Source organism: Marmota flaviventris, chromosome 10 (genome assembly GCF_047511675.1).
Source record: "Marmota flaviventris isolate mMarFla1 chromosome 10, mMarFla1.hap1, whole genome shotgun sequence".
NCBI lineage: Eukaryota > Metazoa > Chordata > Mammalia > Rodentia > Sciuridae > Marmota > Marmota flaviventris.
The window spans coordinates 122,060,525-122,077,440 of NC_092507.1; the positions used below are offsets into that span (position 1 = coordinate 122,060,525).

General features: G+C 37.5%; 1 protein-coding gene across 4 annotated transcripts in view; it reads right to left on the bottom strand.

Moving 5' to 3' along the window:
- The window catches only part of Snx27 (sorting nexin 27), a 75,530-nt gene that overhangs the window by 43,229 nt on the left and 15,385 nt on the right, over positions 1–16,916 (bottom strand). For 3 of the 4 annotated variants that reach the window (XM_071618425.1, XM_027953695.2, XM_027953696.2), the window contains exon 2: positions 4,093–4,324. The exons of the other annotated variant lie outside the window; for it this stretch is intronic. In XM_071618425.1, coding sequence (XP_071474526.1) covers positions 4,093–4,324 — 232 coding nt within the window. The remainder of the gene's footprint in view (positions 1–4,092; positions 4,325–16,916) is intronic. 4 annotated transcript variants of the gene reach the window in all.

Consider the following 16,916-nt stretch of genomic DNA (forward strand, 5'->3'; position numbering starts at 1 on the left):
TCAAGGATAGTTCAACACACACAAATCAATAATGTCAATATAATGAAGAATAAAAAATGTATGATTATCTCAACAAATGCATAAAAAGTATTCACTAAAATTCAACATCCCTTCATGATATTAAAAAAGAGAAAATTCAAAATTTAGGAATAAAAGTAATTCACCTCAATACAATAAGGACAAACCCACAGCCTATATCATACTGAATGAGGAAAAGCTGAAATTGTTTCCTCTAAGATCAGGAACAAGACAAAGATATCTAGTTACCCTTATATGATCATTACATATTATATACACATATTAAAATGGCACAGTGAGTCTGGCATGGTGACACATGCCTATGATCCCAGTTACTCAGGGATCTAAAACAAGAGGATTGCAAGTTCCAGACCAGCCTGCCCAACTTAGCAAAGTCTCAAAATAAAAGAATTACAAAGAGTTGAGGCAGGAGAATCCCAAGTTCAAGATCAGCTTCATCAACTTAGGGAGACCCTGTCTCAAAATAAAAAGGGCTCGGGATGTAGTTCAGTGGTAAAGTACCCCTGGGTTCAATCCCTAGTACAATTTTTTTTTAAAATTTGTTTAAACTTATACATAAATGATTAAAAGAAGCCAGGTACAGAGACACACACCTGCCATCCTAGCAACTTAAGAGGCTGACTTAGGAGAATCCAAGTTCAAGACCAGCCTCAGCAATTTAGTGAAGCCCTCAACCACTTGGCAAGACCCTGTTTCAAAGAAAAAATAAAAAGGGCTGGGGACAAGGGGTTGGGGATATAGCTCAGTTGGTAGAGTGCTTGCCTAGCATGCACAAGGCCCTGGGTTCAATCCCCAACACCCCCCCCCCAAAAAAAAAAAAGGGCTGGAGACATAGGCCACCCCTCGGTTCAATCCCCAGTACCAAACAGAACAAAAACCACTCATTAAGAGTAGTATTCATAATAGCCTCAAAGTGGATTTTTTGTATATTCTGGATATAAATCCTTTATCAAATAGATGTTTTAATAAATGTTTTTTCTGGTCCATGGATTGACTTGGCCTTTCTTTCTTTCTTTTTCAGTACTAGGGATTAAATCCACTGACTACATCACCAGCCTTTTTTTTTTTTTTTTAGTTGTAGATGGACACAATGCTTTTATTTTATTTATTTATTTTTATGTGGTGCTGAAGATCAAACCCTATGCCTCACGTTGTGCTATGCAAGTGCTCTACCTACCACTGAACCACAACCATTTGAAGAATGGAGAGATTAAAAGTTGTACATTTGGTAATAAAAATGAAATACTGATACATGCTATAACATGGATAAACTTTGAAAATATTATGCAAAATCAAAGAAATCAGTCACACACAAAAATCCTCATAACGAAATAATAAATTCAATTTTTTAAAATGTTCAGAAGGCTTAAACACATACTTCACCAATGAAGACAGATGAATGGCCACTAAGCACAGGAAAATAAGCTCATCATCATGAGTCATTAGGTAACTGTAAACTAAAACCAAAATGAGTTACGATTATACCCATGAGAATGGCTAGAAATAAAAAGACTAGGAGCTGAGGATGCAGCTCAAAGCATGTGCTCAGGTACACAACAACAAAAAAGACTGACAAGGGGCTGTGCTCAGTGGCAGAGCGCTTGCCTAGCACATGTGAGGCATTGGGTTCGATCCTCAGACCAGAAATACATAAATAGATTAAAAAAAAAAAAAAAAAACCACAAACCAATTAAGACAGAAAATACCAAGAGTTCAAGAAATTTTGGATCAACTGAACTCTCTACAGCAAATGAGAATGAAAACAGTAGTACATCCACATTGTAGAATAGTTTGGCAGCTTCTTAGTTTCCTGTAAGTTTTAAACTAAACTCTTATCATAAGAACCTACAATTCTGGGCTGGGGCTGGGGCTCAGTGGTAGAGCACTTGCCTAGCATGTGTGAGGCACTGGGTTCGACCCTCAGTGCAACAAAAAAACAAAATAAAGGTATTGTGTCCACCTACAACTAAAAAAATTTTTTTTTTAAAAAAAAGAGAACCTGCAATTTCTCTTCTAGGTATACACTCAAGAGAAAGAAAAACATATCTTCAAGAAGATCCATACATTAATGTTATTTCATGGCAGCTCAGTCGTAATAACTGAAAGCAATTCAACTGTGCATCAATAATGAGTGCATAAACAAATTATAGTAAATTATTTAATGGACTATTACTCAGCAGTTAAAAAGGAAAAGGGCTGGGCTGGGGACATAGCTCAGTTGGTAGAGTGCCTGCCTCGCATGCATAAGGCCCTGGGTTTAATCCCCAGCACCACAAAAAAAAAAAAAAAAAAAGGAACAGGGCTGGGGATAGATAGCTCAGGGGCAGAGTGCTTGTCCAGCAAGCATGAGACCTTAGGTTCAATCCCCAGCATCACCAAAGGGAAAATAAAAAAAGGATGCAGCCCCAAAATGAAAAATCTAACACACATTAACATGTAACAGTGTGTCAATCTTGTATCAATCTCAAGAGGACTATACTAACTAAAAAAGCCAGACACAGAAAAATACATTTTGTATAATTCCACTTATTTGATATTTAAAAAAATAAAACACAGTGACAGAAAGCCAATCAGTGGTTGACAAGGGCAGTACTAGGGAGAGAAGACTGGAAGAGGGCACAGGGAAATTTGTGGGGGGTGCTGAAAATGTTCTATCTTTATCGTGGCAGTGCTGAAGGTTATAAAACTATGTACATTTGTAAAAACTCATAAAATTGGACATTTAACTGGCTGAATGTTAAAATAGGTAAAATGTGCTCAATAAGGTTGATTTTTTAAAAAAGAATAATTAGTGATTTCAATCCTTTTCCCAAGTCCATAGAAATTCTCAAGATCTTAGGGTTCCCAAAAGGTCTCAGCAACCAATCTGCTCTACTTTGAAAACCTGACCCTGACTTCAACTTCTTATCTGCCTTATGATTCAAAGTCTGCACTTCTGAAACACAAACCTCTAAAATTTGAAGACATTTCTAAAACAGGTATGCAGATATATAATCAGATATATATGCAGATATATAATCTATGTGCTATAATTTCAGCTGATTTAGAGAAGCAAACAGTATTTGATTCCTCGGCAACTTTTCCAGCTTTCTTGCTTTCCCATTTTCCCACATTAAAAAAAAAATACTATAAATGTTTAGTGGCTCATTCCTATGGAGGGGACAGATTCTAGTTCCAGAGAACTTAACTTTAATCAGCAGGTCAGGCTTAAACGCTTGCAGTCTGTTTGCCAATATCTAACCCATGACATTATCTACAAAGAATAAAAGAATTCATTAATGAACGCTTTTCATTATATCAACATTCCCAATATAGTCAAAGGCAAATAAAGCCTACTGCAACCAATAGAAAAATATGTAGAGTGGGGTGTTAGTGGCAACTAGGTGCTGAAAAACAAACAGCAGCACTCAGGAAAGGGGCTAGCACATATTACCTTGAATTCAAGGTGGATTTCCTACATATTGCCAACAGCAGCAATTTGGAAATGTGTAAAATAGCTCATGGAAATTGCATTCAGAGTGCTAGGACCTTGGGAAAGACCAGAGTTATTCATGCACAAAAACACCACCAAAGAAATGGAAAAAAAAACTAAATATGAAGAAAGTGTAGGGAGGCCTGGAATCCAAAATACACAAACCTCTGTATTACCCCGATATTTTGAAAGACAGAACCTTTTTAAAATTAATCTTGCTCTATGCTCCAAAGTGTCAACAATAACCAAGCCACTACTATTAGCAAAGAAACATGACAGCCAATAAAAGAACAAACAGGTAAAACAAGCTCACACTTGTTTACTACGGAGCAGAAAGCAAACGTGAAACGGGAAATAAAATGGAATCGTGCTTAAGCAGAAATAGGACTCTTCTTCATTACTGTAGTTCACTCCTGGAGATAAACAGGGTTAGTTTCTTATTTATGTGTGAACCCATCTTTCTGATAGACAAACTGACCTAAGCTGCAGTCTTTTATTCTACTACTCTAATGTATTCATAATGGTAAGACTGCAGGAAAAGAAAGCTAGATGTTTGAGAATCATGTTGGGCTGACACTCACCACAAATTTCTCACCATTCTGCTCCACATGTTTGTATGTGGGGACCGATATGGGCACTGCTTGCTTTTCTGTGTAATCATAAAATGATTGTCCCAACGAGTCGTCACTGGGATCTAGGTTATCCGCCTCATGAGGAGGTACAGATAACACTGTCAAGATCAATTCCTTCTCGCCTGCTCGGATCAGGTCCACCACCTGCTTGTGTGTCGCCCCCTCAACATTCACGCCGTTCCTAAGGGGAAAAAGGGAAAAAGACAATCCCATAAACCAGAAGGGTCCAAACACTTTGTATCTCCACCCTCCTGCCCCCACTCCAGTGTCACACAGTGTGAACCATAAAATCAAAAGATTCATTTGGTTCTTTACAGATTCTACAGTGAAGAGCCGTTTGTGAACTTACAGCAGGGGAAAAAATGGAAACCTGGGAGAGAACTTATCCTTCCTCTGTTCTAGAACCCCCCCCCCCCACAGCTTCAAGAAAGAGCATGGGAAAGGGGGGAAGCCCAGGAGAAAGCAAAGCTTTTTAAGCCAAACACTCCAACTTCCTCATCATAATTAAGCACGTATACAACACAAATGGCTTTTGACAATCTTGCCATTTGAACTATTCTCTTCATCCTTTTAAAACTCGGGGGAATTTTATTAAAAGAAACTTCATAAAATGCATTCCCTTGATTTGTAAATAGGGACTCAAAAAATATGACTCAAAACAGTTCCTTTTCAATTAATATCCAGTTTCTCTCCATATCTTCAAATTAGTCAATTTTCCTTTATTACCTTGGGAGTTAAAGAGTACTAAACTTCATACACGCTAGTTTCTTCTAACACTTGGCTTTTAAAAGGCAAGGACATTTTTTTCCTAAACTTACATTATCTGACCCAACTTCCTTTGTTCTCCCAATCACTTCAATTAATCCCTCAGGACTTACTTTTTTTAAAAATATATATTTTTTTAATCGTAGATGGACACAATATCTTTTTTTAATTTATTTACTTATTTAATGTGGCGCTGAGGATTGAACCCAGTGCCTCATGCATGTGAGGCAGGCACTCAACCACTGAGCTACAACCCCAGGCCAGGACTTGTTTTTTCGACTCTGTGCTATCTCACTTAAAGCCCTGTGTAATCTGTCCAAGGAAACAAAACAACAACAAACAGCTAAGGTTAAACAGTAAATCAACCTATTCATTCTCCTTCCTGTTTCACTGTATACAAAAGGCTGAAATAGGAAAAGTACAAATTTGTAAAAAAAAAAAAAATGATTTTGCCAAGAAAGATGCTGAGTCTCATAAAACTTGCTCACTCCCCAGAATGCTGACCCAGCCTGTCCATCTCAGCAAAAACACTGGGCGGCTCGCCTGGAGGTTCCCTACCACGGCTATCCCAAGAGAGACAGGAAAGACACACCTGGCCTCTAATCAATTTAATATTTAAAACTTATCTACCCTTTTGGAGTTAAATTCTTTTTCAGTTCCGTTCCAAACCATTAGGGTTTTTCCTTCCTGAAGATGACACTAAGTTTAGTAACAAGCCTTCCACAGTCAGTCACTGGAATTGCTTTTGTCAGACAGAGAGAGTCTGGTATCCGAAACATCCACTTATATAAACACAACAGGCAAGAGATCACTCAGCTTGCATTCTTCCTTATTTTAGGTTTAACAATCTAGCCAGTAAATTCAGCACTCTTGACATTTCACAACCTAGACTTATACAAAAACAAACAAACAAACATTAGGTTTTATTTTTAAATAAATACCATAGAAGAACAAAGAGAGTCCCTTTTACTGATGGAAACTTGGACTTTTATTCAGACCAGGTTAGACTAATGATCAAAAACACACACTCAACTCTTATCATACAGCAGAATGGTAAAATGGGGAAAAAAAAAAAAAAAAAAAAAATATATATATATATATATATATATGGGCTTTGAACCTAGATGTAAGTGAACAAAATTCTGGCCCTGGCTATTAAATACCAAAATTAGTCTTGATAAGAGTTATTTAATGTTTCTTAGCCTTGCTTTTCATATCTGTGAAAAGGGGACAAGAAGTCCCTAACAGAGTCCTTGTGAGGATTAATGTAATTAATTAACATGTCTTGAATAATGCCTGCACACTCACATCAGAATATCTAAAAAGAAAAGGAGTACCAGGAAGCTAGAACGTAGCTCAGTGGCAAAGTGCTTGCCTAGCATGCATAAGACCCTGGGTTAGACCCCAGGACCACCAAAACTAACACAGAAAACTCTGTATGAAGCCATTTTAGTTAAAGAAGAAATGGAAACTGAAAGTTAGGGGTTGGCAAAGGATTCCATCTAATTCTTTGGCTTTGGCAGTTCTGAGGAAATATTTTATTGTAGAATAAATAATCAGAAATAATCAGAGAATCTATCCATCCTTAGGAACCTTTGCTTACTCACAAATATCCATGTTAATAGTTTGTTTAACAAAACAGGTGAAACTAGCATCTTAGAGACTGAACAAATTATCTTACATATTAAAACAAAATTTTTGGTTAAACAATTAATTTTATTTAATGAGATGAACATTTGTAAAAAATGTTTAAGGGCTAATTCTCAAATCTTACTTTTCAAACCCTAAATTTTCTTCCTTTAAGGGATTTTAGTCTGGGGATACTCTGGTAATAGTTTTGAGAGATCATCAATCTACAGAATTTGCATATACAACTGAATTCACAGACATGTTATGCATTTTCTTACTGGGAAAAGATTACATTAACTCTCATCATCTTTGAAAAGGAGTACGTGGGGCTAGGTTTGTAGCTCAGTGGTAAAATACCTGCCTAGCATGTGTGAGGCCCTGGGTTCGAGTCTTAGCACCGCATATTAATAAACAAAATAAAGGTCCATGGACAACTAAAAAGATATATTTAAAAAAATATGTTATCTCCAAAAAAATGAAGAACTACTGCTTTCAAAACACACCTCTACCCACTCATTTTTCAAATCAAAATGCACTGCTTCTTGGCTCTCTCACAAAAATAAGCCCTAAAAGTCTTCAGAGAAACTTAAGTGAGGCTTAACTTAAGAGGAGCCAGGGAGTAAGGGAGCTTGCTTAGGTTTTCCTTATTAGTAAGACTAAGCTTCAAATGGCTAACATCCCAAAAGCCTCATTTAAAAAAAAAAAAAAATAGGAAATAACTTGCAGTGCCATATCCTAAATATACTGATAATACTTACCTGGTTCAACTACAGAAGGAATGCTTCGCATTCCACAACTTAATACAAAGAGGGATCTTCATTCTTCAGAGAATGAAGTGAGGTCAGTAAAAACCCTAGGACGTCTGATTTGAAAAAGAGTCCTCCTTCCTCAAGAATTAAGAGGTCTTCACAGCCATAAAAATATTTTTATAAAAAAACACTCCATCCTGGGCTGGAGCTATAGCTCAGTGGCAGAGTGCTTGCCTAGCATGTGTGAGGCACTGGGTTCAATCCAGAGCACCTATACAAATAAAATAAAGGCATTCTATCAAAAAAAAAAAAAGCACACTCCATCCCATAAGAATACTATTAAACCAGGCTCAAATTAGGTGTGGCCCCAAAATTTGTATAATTCTAAAGATATGAGTAAATGCAAAATACAAATTCTGCAATAAAGGAGAACTTTCAGTAAAACAAACTCCTAGTTCAAAGCACAGGTTTTAGAGTCAGACACACTTGGGTTTTAAAACCAATTGTACCATTTACAGGTGGGACCTTAAGTAAATTACTCAATCTCACTAAACCTCAATTTCCTAATCCCCACAAAATGTGGCTAGTAATTTCTTTTTTTTTTTTTGAAATTTTTAATATTTATTTTTCGGCGGACACAACATCTTTGTTTGTATGTGGTGTTGAGGATCGAACCCGGGCCGCACGCATGCAAGGCAAGTGCGCTACCGCTTGAGCCACATCCCCAGCCCGGCTAGTAATTTCTGTAGCTAATGGAGATGTTGGAAGAACTACTCGCTTAGAGTCTCACTAAATTGCTGAGGCTGGCTTTGAATTTGCTATCCTCCTGCCTCAGCCTTCTGAGTTGCTGGGATTATAGGCATGCACCACCAAACCCAGCTTCCTCTGTTTTTGAAACATAATCTAGATGGAATTCATTTGAAAATAAATAGTTGAGATCTAAACCAATGATAATCAGGATCAAGAGATAGTCGCCAATTTTATATGACTATTTCATCAGAGAACCACTAAGTCCTACATGCCACACAAAAGTACCCACTGCCCAGTAAGATCTACCAATTTATGTTTCTTCCAAAGAAAGGCAGTAGCCTACACTATACAAAAAGTTCAACATGGGCTGGGGTTGTGGCTCTGCGGTGGAGCGTTCACTTAGCACGTGTGAGGCCCTGGGTTTGATCCTTAGCACCACATTAAAATAAAGGCATCGTGTCCAACTACAACTAAAAAATAAATATTAAAAAAAGTTCAACAGATATGTGATTAAGCAAAATCAGCTAAATGTTAATTACAGAATTGAAGTGGTAAGTATACAGGCACTCACATACAATTCTGGGGGAGGTGGCTGCCTAAAATTCCAACAATCCACAAATAAGACCAGAATTTTGTTCCCTTAGGCATCCAAATGAGACCTAAAGTACTCTATTTTCAGGAAGATATATACTTGATAGTTATAACAAAATTCTCATTTTTACATAAGACCAACATTTGATTACAAAGGAGAGGTTTTTAGCTAGATAATGGGAGTGACTTCAAATAAGACTTCTATTCAACCAAAGTTAGCCAGTCCAGGAAATTGGAAAGCTAATATAAATACTCCCAGAAGTAGAAGAATAAACCCTAAATAGGAATTTTATACAGCTTTTGAAGGAAGCTTAATATAATGAAATCTAGGTAGGAATGGAAATAGGACAAAAGCAATAACTACACTGTTTGGGAGCAAGGAGCCATTCTACATAGTAAGCAGAATACTTTTTTGTTTCCTTGTGACATGCAAAAAGTAATTAAATGGTAATTAGTCCCTCAGAAGCAGCCCATTAAAATAGATAATAAATCCCTATAACTGTTAAGCAATAAGACATATTTTTCAAATCTGCAGATAAAACACAATGGCTACACGCCCTTAAGAATGACTAAAGTTGGGGTTGGGGATGTGGCTCAAGCGGTAGCGCGCTCGCCTGGCATGCGTGCGGCCCAGGTTCAATCCTCAGCACCACATACAAACAAAGATGTTGTGTCCGCCGAGAACTAAAAAATAAATATTAAAATTCTCTCTCTCTCTCTCTTTAAAAAAAAGAATGACTAAAGTTAAAAGGGCAACAATACCAAGTTTTGCCAAGGATGTGGAATAAATGGAATTCTTGTATAATGCTGATGAGAACATAATACAACAATCTAGCCATTTCTTTTTTATTATTACTAACATTTTTTATTTTTTTCTAATTAATCTAGTCATTTCTTACAGTACATTTCTAGATGACCCAGCAATTCTAGGTGTTTGCCCCCGAAAAACTGAAAATGTGTCCACACAGACAAATGTAGTTGACCTGTTCATTGCAGTTTTATTCATAATATTCCAAAACTGAATTTCTATCAAAAGGTAAAAAAATAAACTGTGGCATATTCATGCAACAGAGTATATTACACCACTAAAAAAGAAACTACTCATCTCCACAACATGAACGAACACAAAAAACACAGGGAAAAAAAAAAAGAAACAAAAGGGTATGATTGATTTGATTCTACTTATAAAAAGTTCCAACATAAACAAAACTATTCTGTGTGGTAGAAGACAGATCAGTGGTTATCTGGAGAGGAAGGGATGATATCGCATGCAAAGGGACACGAGGAAGCTTTCTGAAGTGAGCAAAGGTGTTCTGCGTCTTATGAGGTGGTGGTTAAACGGGTGAACACTTCTATCAAACTCGGACTCTGTAGAACTAGAGACACAGCTCAGTGGTAGAGCACTCGCCATGGACAAGGTCCAGGTTCAATCCTCAGTGCCATCAAATAGTCAAAAACAAAACCACTCAAACTCTACACTTACTCTATATGCATTTAACTGTATGTAAATTAACTCTTAATAAATTGATTTAAAAACAGAAGTTAGGCCAAGCACAATGGTGCATGCTTATAATCCCAGCTACTAGAAGGCTACACAGGAGGATCACAAGTTTAAGGCCAGCCTAGGCAACTTAGTGAGACCCTATCTCAAAAAAAAAAAAAAAAAAAATTAAAAGAGGGGGGTGCTGGGAATGTAGCTAAGTGGTAGAGCATCCCTGGGTTCAATCCCCAATACCAGTAAATAAATGCAGAAGTTATATAAATATCTCATCTCTAAATGTGAAAAATATTTTTACTCTGGAATTTTTTCCAGTTATTAATAATATTGTCATGAAGATCCTAGTAGATGAATCTATAAATATCTCCAGCACAAAACTGTTTAATGAATAAAATGCATGCTGCTTCCTTCACTTTCCATACCTTTGTGGAAAAATAAGCTAAACTTTGGATCAATTTCCAAGTCTTAGAAGCTTATTTCATGACAAGTAATAAAGATAACATTGAGCCAGAGGTAGTTTTCATCCTACAGACAGATGATAGTATATTGGCACCACGAACCACACCTCTCAAACATTCTTCCCTCACACAACAGTGATCTCCCAGCAAATTATGAGATACTCAAAGAGCATGATGCGGCAAAGCTCCACGGCTCTACTGCATCCCGGGATGATCTCTGCAATAAACATCCCCACCAAGACCTCCCTGCCCGTCCACATGGTCCGGTCCCAGTTCAACAAACTCTTCATGAACAGGGTTTGCCTGGGCTTCATAGCACTCACCAACTCCAATGAAATCTAGGGACAGGAAGATGGAATCCAGATGTACCAAGAGCCTGAACCTCTGCACTTGTTGTTCAGCATCATTCTAACCATTGATTTTTACCACCAGCTCAGGATAATCTTGCAAGCAATTTCACAGATGATAAAGAATTTTGAGGGCTAGTGCTAATAACCATGTTCTCCACCTTTCACTGCTGGCCCTACCCCTTGACTCTATAATGCCTTTGTGCAATAGTTTATACTCACATCTGTTCACAACAGGATTCAATGCAATGCTCACATTCATGTGGGGAGGAAAATAGGACACATTATTTCAACCTTAGTAAAGAATCTCACTAACAGAATATTATGAAGTGAACCAGACAGCAGCAGCATCTCTCAAATCTGTCAAAGTCATAATTTGAGAAGAGTAAAATTCACCAAATATTGCATTAATATCATATTTCATTATAAATGTAATTCAGACTTCATTTCTTGGGAGATCTAGATTTCACTTGTTAGAATGTTAAGCTTTCGAGACTGTAAAACATCTTCTTCTGACAGAGTACTTGAAAAAGAATTCAGCCAAATATCTAACATGAAACCTTTAAGTACATCAAGCATATGGACTACATATCTCTTTAAAAATGCTCCAGAAAAATTCTTTAGTTAAATGCTAAAAACAAGAGACTATAACTTGTTTTTTACACATTTAAAATTAAAATATTGCCGGGCACGGTGTGGAAATAATCCCAGTGGCTGGGGAGGCAGAGACAGGAGGATCATGGATTCAAAGGCAGCCTCAGCAAAAGTGAGGCACTAAGCAACTCAGTGAGACCCTCTCTCTAAATAAAAGACAAAACAGGGCTTGGGGTGTGACTCAATAGGTTGAACTCAGGTTGCCCCTGAGTTCAACCCCAGTACCATAATAATAATAATAATAATAATAATAATAATAATAATGCCCATTGTTATTATAAGCATATAAAATATTTTTGCCCCCAAAAGGGGTATAATAAGCAAAATATAACAACAGTTGAGTTAGGGTAGCTGGAAATATGAGTAATTTAAAATCCAACATAGCTGTTATATAATCTTATCAAGTATACAATTCTTTCAATGCCCTTCCTACCTTTTCCATATATATTCTTTTGGAAACTGAGTGAAAAACCTCACAAGTTGGAGAAAACTAGACTCCTGATACATTGGAAGAGAGACACTTCCTTTGACTTTACACTGGTTCACTTCCTGCTTATTCTAGAAACTAGATTGTTAAAAACAAAAAAAAAGTGGGCTGGCAATATGGAAAGCACTATGGAGATTCCTTGGAAAATTGGGAATGAAACCGCTATTTGACCCAGCTGTCCCTATTCTCCGTCTATACCCAAAGGACTTAAAAACAGCAAACTACAAGGACACAGCCACATCAATGTTTATAGCAGCACAACTCACAATAGCTAAACTGTGGAACCAACCTGGATGCCCTTCAGTAGATGAATGGATAAAAAAAAAAAATGTGGCATATATACACAATGGAATATTATTCAGCAATAAAAGAGAATAAAATCATGGCATTTGCAGGTAAATGGATAGAGTTAGAGAAGACAATGCTAAGTGAAGTTAGTCAATCCCCAAAAAACCAAATGCTGAATATTTCCTTTGATATAAGGAGACTGATTCATAGTGGGATAGGGAGTGGGAGCATGGGAGGAACAGACAAACTCTAGATAGGGCAGAGGGGTTGGAGGGGTAGGGAGGGGGCATGGGGTTAGAAATGATGGTGAAATGCGATGATCATTATTATCTAAAGTACATGTATGAAGACATGAATTGATGTGAGTATACTTTGTATACAAACAGAGATATGAAAAATTGTGCTAAGCAACTCAGTGAGACCCTGTCTCTAAATAAAATACAAAATAGGGCTGGGGATGTGGCTCAGTGGTCGGGTGCCCCCGAGTTCAATCCCTAGTACCAAAAACAAAACAAAACACTTAGCCAAAGAAGGTGAAACTTGAACAGGTCTGAACAAAATTACCATTCTGGACCACTAGATGTCAAGAAGTTTTTAGAATACTGTTTTCAGAAATAGTAAAATTGTGCACCTTACATCTGAGAACATCTAATTTTTTAATGGGATAGGAGAAGCACAAGAAAGGAAGTAGATGCCCAAATGTTTCCACAATGTTGAGTTTCTTCTAATAAACAGCAAAATCTGGTCAACAATTTTAAAGATGTAAAATTATCTCAATTATTTTTAACATCAACTTCTATCATCTGGAATATAAAATTATGACTTTGTGAACAGGTAAAAATCCTTGTAGGAAGCCAGGTGCACTGTAATCCCAGAGGCTCGGGAGGCTGAGACAGGAGGATCATGAATTCAAAGCCAGCCTCAGCAAAAGTGAGGCACTAAGCAACACAGTGAGACTCTGTCTCTAAATAAAATAGGGCTGGGGATGTGGTTCAGTAGTCAAATGCCCCTGAGTTCAATCCCTAGTACCAAAGGGAAAAAAAAAAAGAAAAGAAAAATCCTTGTGGGAAACAATTTCACTGGTAAAATGCATCTAAGGTCATAAAAATATTCATATTATTTCAACTCATAATTGCATTACTGGGCTGGGGATGTGGCTCAAGCGGTAGCGCGCTCACCTGGCATGCGTGGGGCCCGGGTTCGATCCTCAGCACCACATACAAAAAAACAAAGATGTTGTGTCTGCCGATAACTAAAAAAATTCTCTCTCTCTCTCTCTCTCTCTTTAAAAAAAAATAATAATTGCATTACTGAGAATTTGTCCTAAGGAAACTACCAAAATATCAGCTCAATAAAGGCAAGACTTTTCAGTGACAGAATAGTGTAGAACACTCAGTAAATGGGGAAGTATATGGGAAAGCGATAATCTTAAATAGAAAAGTTCAACAGAAACACATTATTATTTAGACTGTTTCTAAGTTTCTTATAAATAGTCAATAGGGGGATGAGTGGTCATGGTAGCACAATAATTTGATAAACAATAGAGCAATCATTTAAAATTATAAATATGAACAATAAAGTAATCTATGTTTGTGCTAATGCTATGTTAAAAAGTGTATTGCATAGCCAGGCGTGGTGGCACAAGCCTATAATCCCAGCAGCTCGGGAAGCTGAGGCAGGAGGATCACAAGTTCAAAGCCAGCCTCAGCAACTTAGCGAGGCCCTAACCAACTCAGTGAGACCCTGTCTCTAAATAAAAAATACAGAAATGGGATGGGGATGTGACTCAGTGGTCAAGCACCCCTGGGTTAAGTGCACTGCAGGGCTGAGGGGGTAGCTCAGTGTTACAGCACTTACCTAACATACCCTAGGCCCAGGGTTCCATCCTCAACAATAAGCTGGAGTGTATTGTAAAAATGAAGATCTATAAAATTTCCAGAATACAGGAAAAAGTCGACATGACTGTTCACAATTTAGATGTGCCCCAAAAGCTCATGTATGAGACAATGCAAAAAAATTTAGAGGTGAAATGTTTGGGTTTTGAGAGTTTTAACCTAATTAGTGCATCAATACCCTGGTAGGGATTAACTGGGTGGTAACTGTAGGCAGGGGGGTGTGGCTGGAGGAGGTGGGTCACTGGGGGCGTGCCTTTCGTTTGTAGTGAGAGGAGTCTCTCTCTGCTTCCTGGTGCCATGTTCCCAGCTGCTTTTCTCTGCCACACTCTTCCACCATGACGTTCTGTCTTACCTTGGGCCTGGAGCAACAGAGTTGGCTATCTGTGGACTGAGACTTCTGAAATCATGAGCCCCAAAGTAAACTTCACCTCAACTGTTTGTGTCAGGTCTTTCAATCACTGACTAAAACAGTAATTTTGAGTATACAATGAGATTTTAGATACCATACCAAAAGCACAGTCCATGAAAATAAAACTGCTAAATTGAACTTTACTAAAATTTAAAACTTCTGCTCTGTAAAACATTAAGAAAACAAAAAAACAAGCCACAGAATAGAAAAATTTGCAAAACACATATCTGATAAAGGACTTGTATCCGAAGCATACATGAACTCTTAAAACTCAAACAATAAGAAAGCAAACAACCCAATTTAAAAATGGGCAAATTATCTGGACAGACACCTTATCAGATATACAGATGGAAAATAAGCATATGCAAATATGTTCAACATCATTTATCACCATGAAATCTCAGATCAAAACAACCAGATAACATTACACACCTATTAGAATGGCTTGGGGCGGGGAAACGAAAAGGATGTTGCTCCACATCCTTACCAGATGCTGCTAAGGATGTGGAGCAACAGTGACCTTCAATCATTGCTGTGGGAATACAAAATGACAGTCACTTCAGAAAAGAGTTTGACAGATTCTTAACCATATGATCCAACAATCATATTTACTTCTAGGTAATTACCTAAGTGAACTGAAAATTTACATACATCCATACAAAAACCTGCACACACATGTTTAGAGCAATTTTATTTATAACTGCTCAAAATCTAGAAGTAACCCAGATGCCCTTCACTAGGTGACATTAGGTGACAAACTGTGAACATCCATACAATGGAGTATTACTCAGCTGAAAAAATAAATAAGCTATATAGTCACAAAAAGTCACATGGTGGCACACACCTGTAATCCCAGCAACCTGAGAGACTGAGGCAGGAGGATCACGAATTCAACTGGACAACTTATTGAGACCCTGTCTCCAAATAAAAAACAAAGAGGCTGAAAAGAAAGCTCAGTGGAAGAGCACCCTCTGGGTTTAATTCCCAGCATCACACAGATAAATAAATAAACAAATGTGAAGAAACTTAAGTGTTTTGTTTTTTTTTAAGGAAAAGTAATCAATCCCAAAACGCCACATACTGAATGATTCCAAACATCAACATTGAAGAAAAGGCAAAGATCACATCAGGGGAGTGAAGGGACAGAGGGATGAACAGGTAAAGTACAAGGGATATTTCAAGTAGTGACACTATTCCGTATGACACTGTAATGGTGAATACACAACACAATGCATTTGTCAAAACATACAGAACTCGATGTTCACTAGGAGTGAACCTTATTTTACACACATACATATTTTAATTAGAGGTCAGAGGCATCTTAGACTGTGACAAGACTCACAAGTGCTTTACCTCTGAGCTACATCCTGGCCCCTCCATTTTCTTAATTCCTATTGTTCAGATCCTGGTTTTTAATATCATCCTCCAATAAATGAAACAAGGGCCTCTTGGAAAAATTCTAGGACTGGGGCAGGAAATATATAAGATAAACCTAGAGCTTTTTGTAGTGCCAGAAAGAAAGAAAGGAACTATTGAAAACAAACAAACAAATACATACATTGATGGGGATGTGGCTAAAGGGCACAAGAGCCAAATAAAAGAGCTACCAAAGGCTAAAACTAGAACAATTAGAGCAAAAAGAGGTGGATCATAATATTTAAGTATAAAACCAATAATGATGAACCCATACTGATATAAATGATAGAATAAGTAAGGGGAAGAAGAGACAATCTCCTATTCAAAATAACCCCAAATAAATCATACAGATATTCCAGCCTAAAGAAGGGGGAATGCAGGTGGGTACAGTGGTACACACCTGTAATCCTAGCTACTTGGGAGGCTGAGGCAGGAGGACTGCAAACTCAAGGCCAGCCTGGGCAACTTAATGAGACCCTGTCTCAAAATAAAAATAAAAGGGCCTGGGGATATAGTTCAATGGTAGAGTTCCCCTGGGTTAAATCCCCAGTACTGCAAAAAAAAAAAAAAAAAATGGGGGGTGGGGGAGGACATAACTCCCTAGTCCTTAAGTGTACACTATGCACAGTGACTCCTTTTCAAAGAGCACAGTATGAAAACCGGGGTGGGAAATGGGGAGGATTTCACAGTGGAGAAACCTGGCAAGCACTACTTTCAAACATCAACAGCTATAAATTATATTGGTATTATACACCTTCAAAATGTAGAGATGCTAATAGTATTTTCCCTTTGTGATCTTTAGCCCACAAAATTCATAACCCCAGTCTAATCATGAAA